Raw genomic sequence first — 17,346 nt, 5'->3', positions numbered from 1 at the left:
TCTCTCTGCCTGCCTCTCTGCCTACTTGTGATCTCTCTCTCTGTCAAATAAATAAATAAATAAAAATATTTTTTAAAAAAGTAAATATTTTTGTATGTAATGATGCTTTTAGATATCAACTGAAAACCGAACAGGTTTAAATGTACTAGTAAAACTACTCCTTGTTTCTGATGTAGATATGCCTTCATGCCGTTAATCGATGATTCTGATGATGAAATTGAAGAATTTATGGTACCATCTGAAAATTTAAGTAAGTGACATGTTTTCTTATTAAATGACCGTTGTATTGTACCTTTACTTATGATGCAAAGTCAGATACATTTTTTTCCTATTAAAGTAATTTTAAAACTATATCTGCCCAAACCCCTTTTATGCTAAATAGCCACAAAAGGAAGTCAGTAATGAAATTTTCATGATCATTAATGTAGTTTGAGCTTTTGTTACCTGTTTGCTTTTAAAGTCTAAGTATTTTTTTTAATTTTTAAATTTATTATTATTATTTTTTATAAACATATAATGTATTTTTATCCCCAGGGGTACAGGTCTGTGAATTGCCAGGTTTACATACTTCACAGCACTCACCATAGCACATACCCTCCCCAATGTCCATAACCCCACCCCCCTCTCCCGATCCCCGTCCCCCCAGCAACCCTCAGTTTGTTTTGTGAGATTAAGAGTCACTTATGGTTAGTCTCCCTCCCAATCCCATCTTGTTTCATTTATTCTTCTCCTACCCCCCTAACCCCCATGTTGCATCTCCACTTCCTCATATCAAAGAGATCATATGATAGTTGTCTTTCTCTGATTGACTTATTTCACTAAGCATGATACCCTCTAGTTCCATCCACATCGTTGCAAATGGCAAGATTTCATTTCTTTTGATGGCTGCATAGCATTCCATTGTGTATATATACCACATCTTCTTTAACCATTCATCTGTTGATGGACATCTAGGTTCTTTCCATAGTTTGGCTATTGTAGACATTGCTGCTATAAACATTCGGGTGCACGTGCCCCTTTGGATCACTACGTTTGTATCTTTAGGGTAAATACCCAGTAGTGCGATCTCTGGGTCATAGGGTAGCTCTATTTTCAACTTTTTGAGGAACCTCCATGCTGTTTTCCAGAGTGGTTGCACCAGCTTGCATTCCCACCAACAGTGTAGGAGGGTTCCCCTTTCTCCGCATCCTTGCCAGCATCTGTCATTTCCTGACTTGTTAATTTTAGCCATTCTGACTGGTGTGAGGTGATATCTCATTGTGGTTTTGATTTGTATTTCCCTGATGCCGAGTGATGTGGAGCACTTTTTCATGTGTCTGTTGGCCATCTGGATGTCTTCTTTGCAGAAATGTCTGTTCATGTCTTCTGCCCATTTCTTGATTGGATTATTTGTTCTTTGGGTGTTGAGTTTGCTAAGTTCTTTATAGATTTTGGACACTAGCCCTTTATCTGATATGTCGTTTGCAGATATCTTCTCCCATTCTGTCAGTTGTCTTTTGGTTTTGTTGACTGTTTCCTTTGCTGTGCAAAAGCTTTTGATCTTGATGAAATCCCAATAGTTCATTTTTGCCCTTGCTTCCCTTGCCTTTGGCGATGTTCCTAGGAAGAAGTTGCTGTGGCTGAGGTCGAAGAGGTTGCTGCCCATGTTCTCCTCAAGGATTTTGATGGATTCCTTTCTCACATTGAGGTCCTTCATCCATTTTGAGTCTATTTTCGTGTGTGGTGTAAGGAAATGGTCCACTTTCATTTTTCTGCATATGGCCGTACAATTTTCCCAACACCATTTATTGAAGAGGCTGTCTTTTTTCCATTGGACATTCTTTCCTGCTTTGTCGAAAATTAGTTGACCGTAGAGTTAAGGGTCTACTTCTGGGCTCTCTATTCTTTTAAAATTTTTTTTTTTTTTTTTTTAATTTTTTTTTTTTTTTTTTTATTTATTTATTTGTTAGAGAGAGAGAGCGAGCGAGCACAGGCAGACAGAGTGGTAGGCAGAGGCAGAGGGAGAAGCAGGCTCCCCGCCGAGCAAGGAGCCCGATGTGGGACTCGATCCCAGGACGCCGGGATCACGACCTGAGCCGAAGGCAGCCGCTTAACCAACTGAGCCACCCAGGCGTCCCTGGGCTCTCTATTCTGTTCCATTGATCTATGTGTCTGTTTTTGTGCCAGTACCACGCTGTCTTGATGATGACAGCTTTGTAATAGAGCTTGAAGTCCGGAATTGTGACGCCACCAACTTTGGCTTTCTTTTTCAATATTCCTTTGGCTATTTGAGGTCTTTTCTGGTTCCATATAAATTTTAGGATTATTTGTTCCATTTCTTTGAAAAAAATGGGTGGGATTTTGATAGGGATTGCATTAAATGTGTAGATTGCTTTAGGTAGCATAGACATTTTCACAATATTTGTTCTTCCAATCCAGGAGCATGGAACATTTTTCCATTTCTTTGTGTCTTCCTCAATTTGTTTCATGAGTACTTTATAGTTTTCTGAGTATAGATTCTTAGCCTCCTTGGTTAGGTTTATTCCTAGGTATCTTATAGTTTTGGGTGCAATTGTAAATGGGATTGACTCCTGAATTTCTCTTTCTTCTGTCTTGTCTTGTTGTTGGTGTAGAGAAATGCAACAGATTTCTGTGCATTGATTTTATATCCTGACACTTTACTAAAGTCTAAGTATTAAAGTAGGTATACTGTTTCACACTAATAATTTAGCACATTTTGCTTAGCTCCTAATAATCTTCTTCTTAATGAGGATTGCTAAATTTCCTTAAATCACCTCTTCTTGCTTTTCAGAATTATAGATATCTGTTCATTCCCATAGCATTTCTGATTACAGTTTTAGTGCTATTTTCATCTTTCAATTAATTTCTACATAGCACTTTATCATTTTATTAATTTTTTAAAGATTTTATTTATTTATTTGACAGACAGAAATCACAAGTAGGCAGAGAGGCAGGCAGAGAGAGAGGGGGAGGCAGGCTCCCCTCTGAGCCGAAAGCCTGATGTGGAACTCAATCCTGGGACCCTGGGATCATGACCTGAGCTGAAGGCAGAGGCTTTAACCCACTGAGCCACCCAGGCACCCCTCATTTTATTAATTTTACCATAGTACTTGAAATGTTTGTTAAGGCAACATCAATACATAATTCAGTTGCTGAGAATAAGTAAGTGTACAACTATAATGTGTTTATGAATTGTAACTCTCAATATTATTAAGCAGTCAGTACCACAGTCTGATGAGTAGAATCAGTGCAATCCCAATCAGAATTCTAACTGACCTTAAAAAAATAAACAAACGGTTAATATGTTATGGTTAATGTTAAAAACGGTTAATGTTAAAAATAACGGTTAATTATTTTTTTAAAGATTTTATTTATTTTTATTTATTTATTTTAGAGAAATTTTTTAAAAAAATTTATTTTAGAGAGAAAGACTGAGAGAGCATGGGGTTAGGGCAGAGGGAGAAAAGAATGTTAAGCAAGCACCCTACTGAGCATGGAGCCTGACATGGGGCTTGATCCCAGGACCCTGAGATCATGGCCTGAGCTAAAATCAAGAGTCAGGCGCTCAACCGACTGTGGCATCCAGGCGCCCCAGTTAATCTGATTTTAAAATATGTGTGAAAAAGAAAAGGACCTAGAAGAGCCCAAACATTCTTGTAGTTACAACATGGGCAAATCTTGAAAACATTATACTAAGTGAAAGAAGCCAATCCTACAGATCACAAATTGTGTGATTCCAGTTAAATGATAAGTCCATAAAAAGTAAATCCATAGAGGGGCGCCTGGATGGCTCAGAAGGTTAAGCCTCTGCCTTCGGCTCACATCATAGTCTCAGGGTCCTGGAATCAAGCCCCCCATCGGGCTCTGCTCGGCGGGGAGCCTGCTCCCCCTCCCACCGCCCCCCCCACCCCGCGCCTGCCTCTCTGCCTGCTTGTGATCTCTCTTTCTGTGAAATATATAAATAAAATGTTTAAAAAAAGAAAAAAAGGAACATCGTAAAAAAAAAAAAAAAAGGTAAATCCAGAGAGACAGATTAATAGGCATGCAGTTTCTTTTTAGGGTAATGAAAATCCTTTTTTTTGTTTCTTTCTTTCTTTTAAGATTTTATTTATTGGGGCACCTGGGTGGCTCAGTGGGTCAAGTGTCTGCCTTTGGCTTAGGTCATAATCCCAGGGTCATGGGATCGAGCCCCACATCAGGCTCCCTGCTCAGCGGGAAGCCTGCTTCTCCCTCTCCCCTCTGCCTGCTGCTCCCCCCTTCTTGTGCTCTCTCTCATTCTCTGTCAAATAAAGAAAAAATCTTTTTAAAAAGGTACCATTTAAAGATTATTTATTTGTCAGAAAGAGAGAGCAGGAGTGAGGGGAGAAGCAGAGGGAGAAGCAGGCTCCCCTCTGAGCAAGGAACCTGATGTGGGACTCGATCCTAGGACCCTGGGGTCTTGCATGACCTGAGGAGAAGACAGACGCTTAACTGACCGAGCCACCTAGGCATCCAGAAAATCTTCTGAAATTAGTGGTGATGGTTGTCCTGAAATCTACCGAATTGTACACTTTAAGATGGTGCATTTTATAGTGTGGAAATTCTATCTAAATAAATAAAATTAATGGACTTACAGTAATTTCAAGACTTATAAAAATTTCAAGTTATACTGATCAAGATAGTGTGATATTGGCAGAAGGATGGAGAAATACAGTAGTGTTTCAAAATAGAGTTCAGGGGCACCTGGGTGGCTCAGTCATTAAGTGTCTGCCTTTGGCTCAGGTCATGATCCCAGGGTCCTGGGATCAAGCCCTGCATCAGGCTCCCTGTTCAGTAGAGAGTCTGCCTCTCTCTCTCCCACTCCCCCTGCTTGTGTTCCCTCTCCTTCTGTGTCTCTCTCTGTCAAATAAATAAATAAAATCTTAAAAAAATAAATCCAGAGATAAATCCACACATATATGGTCAGTTGGTACTGTTGTCGTTACTGCATTAAGTAATAACATTCTGAAGAATGTACTTTTATGAGTACCCAATTGATTTCACATAGTAGGTTTCTAAAGGTTTTGTTTTTTAAAAGGTATGCAACAAAGGCACCTGAGGGACCCAGTTGGTTGAAAGTCCTGGTCTTGGTTTCAGCTCAGATCATAATCTTAGGATTGTGGGATCTAGCCCCAGATCAAGCCCCTGCTAGATGTGGAGCCTGCTTGGGATTCTCTCTCTTCCTACCCCTCTGCCCTTCCCCCCTCTATAAATAAATAAATAAAATTTAAAAATATTAATAATAAAAGGAATGCAATAATTAAAGTAGCTCCAAACTGGAAACCATTCACCAACTAATCTTTATAAGAGAACCAAGATGTTCTATGAGGACAGAATAGTATTGTCAACAAAGAGTGCTGGAACAACTAGATGAACACATGGAGGAAAATTCACCTAGAATCCTTACACAAATATCACATAATAATTAATTCAGGATGGACCACAGACCTAGATGTCAGAACTTAAACTATAACTCTTCTGCGGGCACCTGGGTGGCTCAGGCAGCTAAATGTCTGACTCTTAATTTCGGTTCAGGTCATGATCTCACGGTTGTGAGATTGGGCCCCATGTTGGGCTCTGCGCTGGGTATGGAATGTGCTTAGGATTCTCTCTCTCCTTCTCCTTTTGCCCCCCCCCCCCAAAACTATTAACTCTTCTAAAAGAAAACAAAATATCTTAATAACCTTAGGACATAAGCAGTTACCATACAATTTTAAAAACTAGTAAATTGACTTTACAAAAATTAAAATACTCATCCAGAGAAACAAGAAAACAAAGGGCCAGGCTTAGACTTGAATAAAAAATTCTCTGTACATATATCTGAGAAAAGACTTGTATCCAAAATATAAGTAAAATTCCTATCAATCAATAAAATATAACTCAATTTGTAAAAACAAAAAAATACTTGACACTTTCCCAAAGAAGACAAAGGAATGACCAATAAGCATGTGAAAAGGCGCTTGGTATAATTGGTTATCAGGGCAACACAAATTAAAACCAGAGTGAGATACCACCACATATCCTCTAGAATGATTAAAATTTAAAAGACTGACAGCATGAAATGTTGGAGAGGATGTGGAACAGCTAGATCACTCAGACACTACTGGAAGGAATGTAAAGTACTAAGACTTCTTTAAAAAACAATTTGGTTCTAAAAATTAAAAAAAAAATTGGTTCTTAAAAAGCTAAACCTATATCTGCCATACAACCCAGTCATTCTTTTTTTTTTTTTTTAAGACTTTATTTATTTATTTGAGAGAGAGAGAGAATGAGAGAGAGAGCATGAGAGGAGAAAGGTCAGTGGGAGAAGCAGACTCCCTGCTGAGCAGGGAGCCTGATGTGGGACTCGATCCCAGGACTCCAGGATCATGACCTGAGCCGAAGGCAGTTACCCAACCAACTGAGCCACCCAGGTGCCCCCAACCCAGCCATTCTACGCCAAGCTATTTACCCAGAAAAAATTAAAGAAATGAAAGTGATATTCATAGAAAGACACTGATGTACACTATTATTTTCCAGCAGGTTTATTCTTAATAGTTTAAAACTGGATATAGCCCAGTGTCCATCAACAGATGAATAGATAAAGTATTTGTGATATACCCACACAAAGTGGCCCACACTATAAAGTAGCCCACACAGTGGGCTGCTGTTCCATCTCAAAAGTAAGCAGCACTGCAACATAAATCTCAAAACCTTTATGTTGAGTGAAAGTAGGCAAATCCAAAAGAATACTGAGCCCCTGGATTATGGTTCTATATGTGAAGTTCCAGAACAGGCAGAACAAGCCGTGGTGATTATGTAAATCAGAACAGTGATTGCTTCTGGTAGGATTAGGATTGACCAGAAAGGAATTTAAGAACCTTCTGTAATGTTGGAATGTTAAAGGTCTCACCTGAGATGGTAGTTACATAAGTGTATATGCTTGTAAAATCCTAGACTATACACTTAAAATTTGTGTATTTTATTATCTGTATTGCACCTTAATTTTAAAAATCAGTGTGTTGCCCCACTGAGAGAATAGATCTCAAATGTTGGGATTTTAAATGCCTCCCATGGAGGGGCGCCTGGGTGGCTCAGTCGTTGAGTGTCTTCCTTCAGCTCGGGTCATGATCCCAGGGTCCTGAGATTGGACCCCGCATCGGGCTCCCTGCTTGGCAGGAAGCCTGCTTCTCCCTCTCCCACTCCCCCTGCTTGTGTTCCCTCTCTCGTTGTGTCTCTCTGTCAAACAAATAAAATATTTTTTTTTAAATGCCCCCATGGAAACATTTTTTGATTGAGGAATCTCATTTTCATTCATTATAGTACTTCATGATTATAACATACCAATTGACCTTGTTTATGGAGAAACACAATTTGCAAATTATTTTAATAATTAAGATGAATACTTACGGGGCATAAATTACATGTCAGGCACCTTGTATACACTAACTTGTTTAATGCTCATCAGAACCCTATGAGGTAGAGATCAGTATTATCCCATTGTGTTGCTGGGGACACGAATCACAGAAAGTTAACTGCTTTGCCCAGGGTTGCATAGGGAGAGCCAGAATACTAGGTGGGGCCGTCTAATTCCAGGACTCATGCTCTTAACCTCTGCTCTGAAACTGCTGGCAGAAAGGAGAGCCTCGGTCATATAGGCAGAAAGAAAACCCTCTTCCCTATTTTATTTTGACCAGAGGTACATTCCAAAATGTACACATCAGAGAAGTAAAGACATAGACAAAGATGTTTTATTATTAAATATGATACTGCAAATTCTACAGATTTTTATTTTTATTTTATTTTTTAAAAGATTTTCTTTATTTATTCATGAGAGAGAGAAAGAGACAGAGGCAGAGGGAGGAGCAGACTTCCCAGAGAGCAGGGAGCCTGATCCAGGACTTGATCCCAGGACCTCAGGATCGCAACCTGAGCTGAAGGCAGATGCTTAACCGACTGAGAAACCTGGGTGCCTCATCTATAGATTTTTTAAATCTATAAATTTTAAAATGTATTGAAACTATCTAAGGAAATATGTATTTATGTTTGCTTGTATGTTTAAATTCCTCTAAAACTGGAATTCTAAACTAGCATCTTGAAAACCTCATTGTTATTGGAAACGTTTGTGAAATCTATTAATTTTTGCCATTCCTCTTACATTTCCAAGTTGCATGTTAAAGTCAGCACCCTGCCTGAAGCTTCCAGTATTAACTCTTCTTTAAATATACGCATATGTGAATAATTAGTATATATACAAATCTCTCTATAAAAACATATCTTTGTTGGGTTATTAAATGTGAGATTATGAAAGAAAATAACATTTTCTAATTTATATATGTCTCTCCATAATGTTTCTCATTATAGCTGAAGGAATAAAATTAAGAGTCTCAAAAACGGTTTCCAATGGAACAGCTAAACCTGCTACTTCTGATAATTTTGTGAGTATAGGATATTTTAACAGAGTCTGTGTCATATTCACTGACTGTCAGGAAAACTTTTTCTACTAAGATTTTTTGCATGACATTCAGTGTTAAACCGAGCAGCGACACTAGTTAAGCCTGCTGGCCGTTACTGCGGTAGACACGGGCCACGAGGGCCATTCTTGGACCAGCTGCACGAGTGTCACTGGGAGCCTGTTCAACTCGTGGGCTCAGGCCCACCGCAGACCTACTGAGTCTGAATCTGCTTCTTCACAGGATCCCAGAGATGACTCACATGCACACTAAAGATGGAGAAGCTTTGACATAGTGGAAGCTTGTGTTAATTTTTCAACATTTTTGAAGTGATTTTTGAAGCCATTTCAGATAACATCTGCTATCTGTTAGGAAAGGACTTTATGTATTGCCTGTGCAGTTAACAAAATTAGCATTTGTTATAGGACTGTGGGAGCTTGAAGAAAATGGTAAAATAGAGAGTAGAAATAAGTTTTTTTAAATATTTTATGCATATTAATTAGGCACAGTGAGAGTGCCTCTCATATAGTTTTATATTCTGCTTTCTTATAATTATATATGTTGTGATCAACAGAGTATGAAATTTATGTATGCTTATAAATTTTGACAGTATAGATGACCCAGGAGTACAGTTTGATCTGTTGGTTTTGGTAAATTTTTTCTTTTTTTTTTTAGATAATAATTTTTTTAAATGTGTTTTTTAAGTAGTTTTATGGTGATTTAAACTTTTTAAAAATTACAACAGTTTTAATTATCTGGTGTTAGAGCTATTAAAGTTTAAATTCATTAAGATGTTTTCCTTTTGAGATGCCAGGGTGGCTCAGTTGTTGGGCATCTGCCATTGGCTTGGGTTTGTGATCCCAGAGTCCTGGGTTTGGGCCCCGCTTTGGGCTCCCTGCCCAGCGGGAAGCCTGCTTCTCCCACTCCCCCTCTTTGTGTTCCCTCTCTCACTGTGTCTCTCTCTGTCAAAATGAATAGAGTCTTTAAAAAAAAAAAAAAGGTATTTTCCTTTTATTTTAGAGATATATGTCAGTTTATTTTATTTTTTTTTTAAGATTTTATTAATTTATTTGACAGAGAGAAAAGGATCACAAGTAGGGGAAGAAGCAGAGGAAGAAACAGACTGCCCACTGAGTAGGGAGCCTAGTGTGGGACTCGATCTCAAGTCCCTGGGATTGTGACGGGAGCCGAAGGCTGACACTTAACTGACTGAGCCACTCAGGCATCCCTGTCTCACTTTATTTTAAAACTCCATGGTTGCAAACACATCAAGGGAATACTTTTTCATTTCACTAATTTAAGGGCAGTCAGCTATTAACCAGAAGCCTTATCTCAAGACTTATTTCTACTTGAGACTCACTCAGAGAATTGGGGTTCCTATTAATACTGACTCAGCTGCCTTGTTTCTCTCCTAGGTGAGCAAGATATGATTAATACTAGAACCAGAGTATTCCATGTAGCCAGATCACAAAGAAACATTTTGATTTATTTAATAAATCAAAATACTTAATATACCTTTTATTTTTCTTTCTCCCTGTGAGATAACCATAAGTAAGTCTCTGTTAAGAAACGGATACCCTGACTGACCTGCTTTCCTTTTCTTGTCTCCTGCAGAGAGATGAGCATAAATAGAAGTGACAGAAATAAATAGGCTTTTGTAAATTTAGTAATAAGCAACTACTTGATTTTTAACAATGACTTCAGAGGAGCGGTCATCACTAGGTGCTTATCGTTTTGTACTCCAGTTGCACCGTCTCTTGGATTGGATGTAACAATACCACATTTGGCTGTTGGGAGCTCTTGAACTCAGTCATCCCTGAGAACTACAGAGAGTTGGTTCAGAATTCAACTTACTGAAATTTGCCCCAGACAGTACAAAATTCCAGTTTGGTTTTGCTTTTGCAAACCAAACAGTCATCTTTTTCTTTTGAAAGATTATAAACTCAGGATATAAAAACTTGAACAAATTAGGAGGCATAATGAATGCTAGGAGTAAAAAAACAATAAAAATCAATATTCTTGCTTTTTCTGTCTTATAAATCAACTGTGTTTCTACTATGGTTTTTCAGGACAAAGAAATAAAACCTGTGAATCTAACGAAAACCAAGAAGTATGAAATTCTAAAATCCAAATTTTTGTTTCTTTGCCTGTTTAAGAAAATACTGGCATAATTTCTGTGTGGCATACATGCCAACTTCTTAGGAGATGTAGAAATGAAAAGGATCGTGCATGTCAATTTAAATGCTTAAATTTATATACATTATACCTTAAAATTCTACTTTCAGGGATACTAAGCAAATGCTAATATATAAATATTTATTTCTACAGGATGAAGATTTGAAGTGGGTAGAAGAAAATATTCCCTCCTCATTCACAGATGTGTAAATATCCTCTGTTAAAGTTTGACTCTAAAATTTAGGATATCGTATAAAGAGATAATTTTCATACTTTGTCATGTGCTTTTCAAATATCATACCTCTATATGTTTTTATAAGCCCCCATCACTAGCGAATGACCAGTTTCATATCATGTTTGTTGGTGAACTGAGGTGTTTATTTCCATTGGCTGTGTCCCTCCAGGAATGAGAATTTGTAGATCACAGACTATGCCTATATTCCGCTTTAGTACATACACTGGCCTTTTAATGACATTGTTGTCTGTTTTTGTTTTGTTTCAGAGCTCTTCCAGTGTTAGTGGATTCAGACGAGGTAAAACATTTTTTGCATATTTTCTTGGTCCTGTTATTTTCACAAAGTAGAAGTGTATTTCAGAAAGAAATTCTGGAACTTTATAAAATGATGACAAATTCAGCAGGTTGGAAGACTGCACTGATTTGTCAGTAAAGTGTAAAGGAGCTCGATCCCCATTTAAAACAGGAGAAAGATAAGCACTTGTTGGTATGAAGGAAGGGAGAATTATAAGATTTTAAGTCTATGATTTTCTAACTTCTTGTATATTGGTAAGAGTTTAGAATACTTTAAGATGGCAGTTTGTCTAAATTAATCTATACTTGACATATTTTGGGGGGATATTAAATAGAGTTTCTATCTCATATTCATTTATTAAGCTGGAGATTTGAATAGAAGATGTGGATTTGGGAAGGTTTGGGGGAGAAAAATTAGTTACAGATCATCTGGACATTGGAGTGTGGCGCATGACGGGAAGAAGTCTGAATTATAAGAATTAAAGGGTGGATGTGGGGAACAGGAACTTACAGGAGGGAACTGTAGAGGACCATGAGTGGTAGCCTAGGCGTGATTTAGGTGGTGGCCGGGGAGGAGGAGAGAACCCGTGGCTGTGTTGACAGAAGGGAAGGGCGGTGACCGGCCACAGCAGGCTGATCTGATGGTAAGCGGCAAGTTTTGAGGAGGCTGCAGTAGACACGAACCTGGCTACAAAGGAGTTGAACTTGAGGATTTAGAACTCTACAGAAAGACACGCCCTGGAGAATTGCTTTTAAAAGGGCACTTAGAGGATTCATATGATAAATAATTTTGTAATTTCAAAATACATGAATTTTGTAAAGTGAGGCAGATCCCCAGAGGAACTCTGCCTCGGAGATCCATGTTAGCCCCATCCCTGCGTCTCCCTGCTAATTCTGAACTCAGACGTTTCCCAGCTAGCAGGCTCTTCAGGTTTTCTGAACTTGCCAACGGATATTGAGCATACATCACTAGAAGTGTGTATTATCTGGTGTTTATTTTCTGTATCTAATATTTTTGTGTGTACCAGTGACTATACTTGGTCCCCCACAAAATCGTGACCATTGAGAGATTAGAGAATTTTGTTATGTTCTGGAAGGAGGATCAACATTTGCAAGTATATCATCTTTTTTCGTTGTTGTTGTTGTTGTTTAAGGAAATCATGACCAGATCTGAAATGGCAGAAAAAATGTTCTCGTCAGAAAAGATAATGTGATTGAAACCCATAGAAGTGAAACCTAGTTAACGGTGAAGGCCTTCCTCAAGACTGAAAGCAGGCTTTATTTTGATGGAGTGCAACAAAGTTTCATTGCATTATCTTGGAAACTTATGTCTTACAACTAAGAATTCAGGTGGTATGAGGGTTCTGCGACCATTTTCAGCTGCTCTGGAATGTCGGCTTCATGTCCATCAAATTGCCTGGATTTGGAAATAATGTAAGAAAAGCATTATGATTTAAAAAATATGCCCAAATCCCCTTAGCTGAGTGGTAATAAGGGCGTGGATTCGGGTTTTCTCTTTTCTCTGGAAAATATGACGATTCCAGACTTAAAAATATTTTTTACATAAACACTCCTACTGTTCGTCACTAACCTTTGAGGTAGATGATGTGATTCTTCTGTAGTAAAGCAGCGTCTCCATCTCTTGGGTGTATAGTTACTAGATGCAATAATAATTTTCGTTGACTTTTGTACTGAAGTGATTTGAAATTAAGTACAATTTGGTTAGCCTTAGAACATGAGCATGTTTATATGGTTAGCTTTGGTGTGTGTGTGTACGTATACATACGGGTCCACACAAAGTCCTTGTTTGTGAATATTCACCATGCACACCAGATCAGAGTTGGGTCCTCTCTGAGCTCAGGGGAACACAAGTACACAGGAAAGAGGTCTTGATGATCACTTCCAAGGATTTGCTCTGTCATTGTCCTCTCAGGCCATATGTGCACGTGCTGCTGTGGAATCTGTCTGGGGCAGGTGCTAGACATGTGGCCATATCACAGTTCCTCTCTGGCAAGCTGGGGAGCTCACTACCAGTGACCCTTGTAGACGCCAGAACACCCTTTACATCATCTTGGTTTATTCGGTTTCATAATGAAACATGTATTTACCTGCACAGTATGTCACTATTAATCTTGTAATAATTCCTTAACCTTTAACCATGTTTTACACATCACTTTGTTACATTATGTATGTAATATATGATTTGAGAATTTTTTGTTTTAATATTTTTTTAAGTGCAGAACATTCTAAACTTGAAAAGTAGTTGAATGTAGAATGTTGGAAATGTGAATGTTTTGCTGCTTTCATGACCAAAGATACAGGGCTAGTGGACATTTAGAATAGGAATAAAAATTAGAATCTTGTTGATCTTTGTTTGAATTGAGAATGACTTCAGAGAATTTTGATTGAGAAGCATTTAAAGTCTTAATCAGTACAAACACTTAAATATAACTGTTAATTTATTTTCATTGTGAAGCTACAAAATAGAAGTTTTTCTTTCAAGCCTGCCTTTTCGATTTATTTCTCATTTACTCATGTAATAGGAGTTAGCAAAAAAAAAAAATCTAGCAATAACGTGTCTTGAAAGATACTTTCAAATTTATTTTCAGTAGGGAACACTGAACGGTTTGGGGCATCCTTCCTAGGAAAAGAATGTCAGTTAAGGTGGGGTCCATTCCGGTTTGGTGTATTTTACCCTGGGCCCAGCTGTTGCAGAGCTGGAGGTGACCCTGCCTTCTCATTCCTAACATTTTTCTCTACTACCACCTGGATTTTGAGGCAGACCCCCAACTCATCATGGCTCCAGCTGAAGTTTGAAATACAGGGTCCCGGGCTTCTAGCCTGTAGGAGCTGCAGAGGTAGTGGGGCAGATGTGGTGGGGTTGGTGGTGAGCGTATAGAAACATCTCTTTCCTCAGGGAAAGATAAAGGATGTGATGGGTGTAGCTCAGCTCCAGGCTGAAATGCAGACTTTTCTCATCTTCCAGAGTAAGCAGGATTCCCTTCTGATAACCTTGTCAGAAATGTTGTTTTTCAAAGGGCATGTATGGTATCTGTCACTTTCAGTGATGATTGTGTCGTCAGTTGATGTCTCTTGACCTGAACTGAGTATACCTGTGGAAGGTCCTCTTAGCCCCCTCAGAGAAACAGGAGGGGGTGTCCTCGGGCTGTAGCTGTGCTTCCTCTGAAGGACACTGGGGAAAAGGGATACCCAGGGCCATTGTCCAGCTTATTATCCCAGCTGCTGCACAAAGTGTCCAGAAACTGGTCCTCAGAGCTTTTGAGTTTATCAGATCAGTTTATTCTTGGGTTGCCATCAAGATGGGTCTCACTGTAAATGAAGGAATCTGGGAGAAGTGTCCAGTTTTATGTGTTTCTAGAGAAAATGCTCAAGTGTTCTTATGTAAGTCATGTTAGATTTATATGATGTGTGAAATTTGCTTATAAGGAAATTTTCATGATTTGTGTTAGATTAGCATTTAATTGTCTGCTTTAAAGGATACTTAATTTATTTCAAAAATAAGGAAAAATAGAGGAATCGGTGTGAATTTTTTAAGACTGAGAGATGATGTTCCTTTACTTTTCCTATAAAGAAGATAATTTTTAAATCTTTCATATCCTATAGAGAAAACCAACTTTTCCTCTGTGATACAGTACATTATGTTTGCACTACTATAATGTCAAGACTGAAAGTATAAAAAATGTACATATAAGATTAATTTTTATATCTTTTTTTTTTAAGGGGTTTGAGGTGCCTGCCTGGCTCATTCAGTAAAACATACGACTCTTGATCTTGGGATCATGAGTTCAAGCCCCACGTTGGGGGTAGAGTTTACTTTAAAAATAAATAAAAGGGGTTGAGTCTATTGCACTAAGCTATACATGACTAATTTAAAGTGGCGAGATGTTGTGCTAGATTTAAAAAATAACTAGTTTTCTTAATGTGTCTTTGTATGATCAACAGCATGCCATAAGCAATACAAAACACCAAGCCTTATACTTACAAGAAAAAGGGTTAACATACTGGTAAAGTTCTAAACATATCAAATGTACATAAGTGACAAAGGTAGGATTTTAAGGAAATGTCAGTATATAGAGAAGCTCAGTACTGCATTAAGGAACTTCTTTCGAACTAGGAAAGCATTCCTGTGTTTGAGGAGAAAATTTAGCGGTTTGAGAAGTTATATTTTTCTATTTAAAAGGGTTAAATTATTGCATAATTTGGAAAAGGTTGCTTTGAATGTAGGACAAAACTGTTTCAAAGATTTTTGTTTGAAAAGTTTATGTATTTTGTGCCTTAATATTTGTTCTGACTTTTAATAAAATGCTTTCTGAAATTCTGGGTGATTGATTCTAGTATTCTGTTAGTGCTAGATTATGTGAAGCTGCAGGAAATGTAGGCCCAAATAGATCCCAGGCTTTAAACAAACGTCTTAAGACAGGAGACGCACTAATTAACAAATACGGAAAAGTGTTCAACCTCAGTAGTGAGCAAAGAAATGCAAAATATGGGGCGCCTGGGTAGCCTCAGTGGGTTAAGTGTCCGGCTCTTAGTTTTGGCTCAGGTCATGAACTCAGGGTCCTGAGATTGAGCCCGTGTTGGGCTTTGCACTCAGCAGAGAGTCTGCTTGAGAGTCCCTCTCCCTCTCCTTCTGTGCACTCTCTTCTCTGCCCTGCTCCCCAATAAATAAAAAGGGGCACCTGGGTGACTCAGTTGCTTATGCATCTGTCTTCAGCTCAGGTCATGATCCCAGGGTCCTGAGGTTGAGTCCTGCTTCGGGTTCCCTGCTGAGCAGAGAACCTGCTTCTCCCTCTCCCTGCGCCTACCTCTCTCTCTTGAATAAATAGATAAAATCTTTGTATAAATAAATAAATATGTTTTTAATGCAAAATACAAGATGGAGAATTTTAAAAATTAACAGGTTTATACTAACATTTGTAAAATCTGCTTGCAAAGTCTGATGAACACACTCAATTATAGTAATATACTTGATTCAGTCTTTGAGAAAAGAAGTTCAACAACATGTTTATAACCTTTGGTTCCTGCCAGTTCTGGTGATGTTTTTAAAAATGATTCAAACTATAGAATAAGGCTTCTGCATAAAAATGTTTATTAGATGATTATTTAAATGGAGACAGAATTAGAAACAAACTAAATATCAACAATAGAATATTAAATGAATTAAGGTCTAACCAGCTACTTTATGGGATACTGCAACCATTAAATTATGAAGAATTCATTACAATAACAGAAAATTATTTATAAGAAATAAGATACAAAGTCACTGTTGTGAACTATCCATGAAAACACAAAGTAGAGAAAGGATTGAGTGGAAATGGACCACAGTGGCATTCATGGTTAATGTTTAGATTTAGCTAAGCTGTGGTCACAACGTGATCCAACATTTCAGAAGGTTAAGACAAAAAGAGGTTTATTTCCTGGTCATGCAACAGTTCTGGGGTGGGTATAGAGGTGGGCAAGACGAGCTTCCCCCACACATGGCTCAGGGACCCAAAGTTTCTCTCTGGTGAGCCCTCCAGCTCCTAGGGCCAGTCATCTCCATGTAGCTGACAGAAGGAGAAAGGACAGCCTGGGAAGTTTTGTGGGGTGAAACCAGAAGTGCTGCTCATCACTTCTGAGCATATTCCATGGGTAGTCACATGGCCACACAGATTGCCAGGCATCTGGGAAATAAGAGCCATGCGCTGCCTGCTATTCTACTCTGTGAAGGAGAGGATGGATTTGGGGGGGGGACGGCTAGTGGCTCCTGCTACAGATTCTTTGGGAGCAGTGGACAAGGAAGACAAAAACTTCTGCCTTTCTATTTTCTAAGGTAAACATATGGAGAAATATCTAAAAAGTGATAGCCCATAGTAAGCTATATGATTATCAGAAAATCTAGAAACGCGCATGGTCTCAGAACACAACTTAATCCATTAAAAAATAAAAATCCATCCTGCCCCAAGTAAGTAGATGGAACATGGAGAACATTCTTGGACATTCTCCCAGCCTTGGGAGTGACCAAGATGGGTATTCCCTGGAGGAAAAGGACGTCTGTTGTAGTAATAGTGCTGATAGTTTAGGAGGGGTTGGGAGTGCTCACAGAGTGGCAGGCTCTGTTAACCATCATAGTGTCTGTAGTCAGTAAGGTGGGTGTAGCCTGTGAGTTTATAGATGAGAAAACAGACTGAG

At 38.5% G+C, this 17,346-nt stretch overlaps 1 protein-coding gene across 2 annotated transcripts in view; it reads left to right on the top strand.

The window, feature by feature from the left end:
* TMEM87B (transmembrane protein 87B) overlaps positions 1-15,493 on the top strand; it is a 53,457-nt gene extending 37,964 nt beyond the window's left edge. For both annotated transcript variants that reach the window (XM_080812663.1, XM_080812664.1), the window contains exons 15-19: positions 177-250; positions 8,362-8,435; positions 10,779-10,831; positions 11,128-11,158; positions 12,309-15,493. In XM_080812663.1, the coding sequence (XP_080668789.1) occupies positions 177-250; positions 8,362-8,435; positions 10,779-10,831; positions 11,128-11,158; positions 12,309-12,368 (292 nt within the window). In that variant the 3' untranslated portion in view covers positions 12,369-15,493. The remainder of the gene's footprint in view (positions 1-176; positions 251-8,361; positions 8,436-10,778; positions 10,832-11,127; positions 11,159-12,308) is intronic.
* The last annotated feature ends 1,853 nt before the right edge of the window (positions 15,494-17,346 follow it).

The sequence above is a fragment of the Martes martes genome (genome assembly GCF_963455335.1).
Source record: "Martes martes genome assembly, chromosome: 9".
NCBI lineage: Eukaryota > Metazoa > Chordata > Mammalia > Carnivora > Mustelidae > Martes > Martes martes.
The sequence above is the reverse complement of the archived record's forward strand: the minus strand, read 5'-3'. Positions and strand labels throughout refer to the sequence as shown.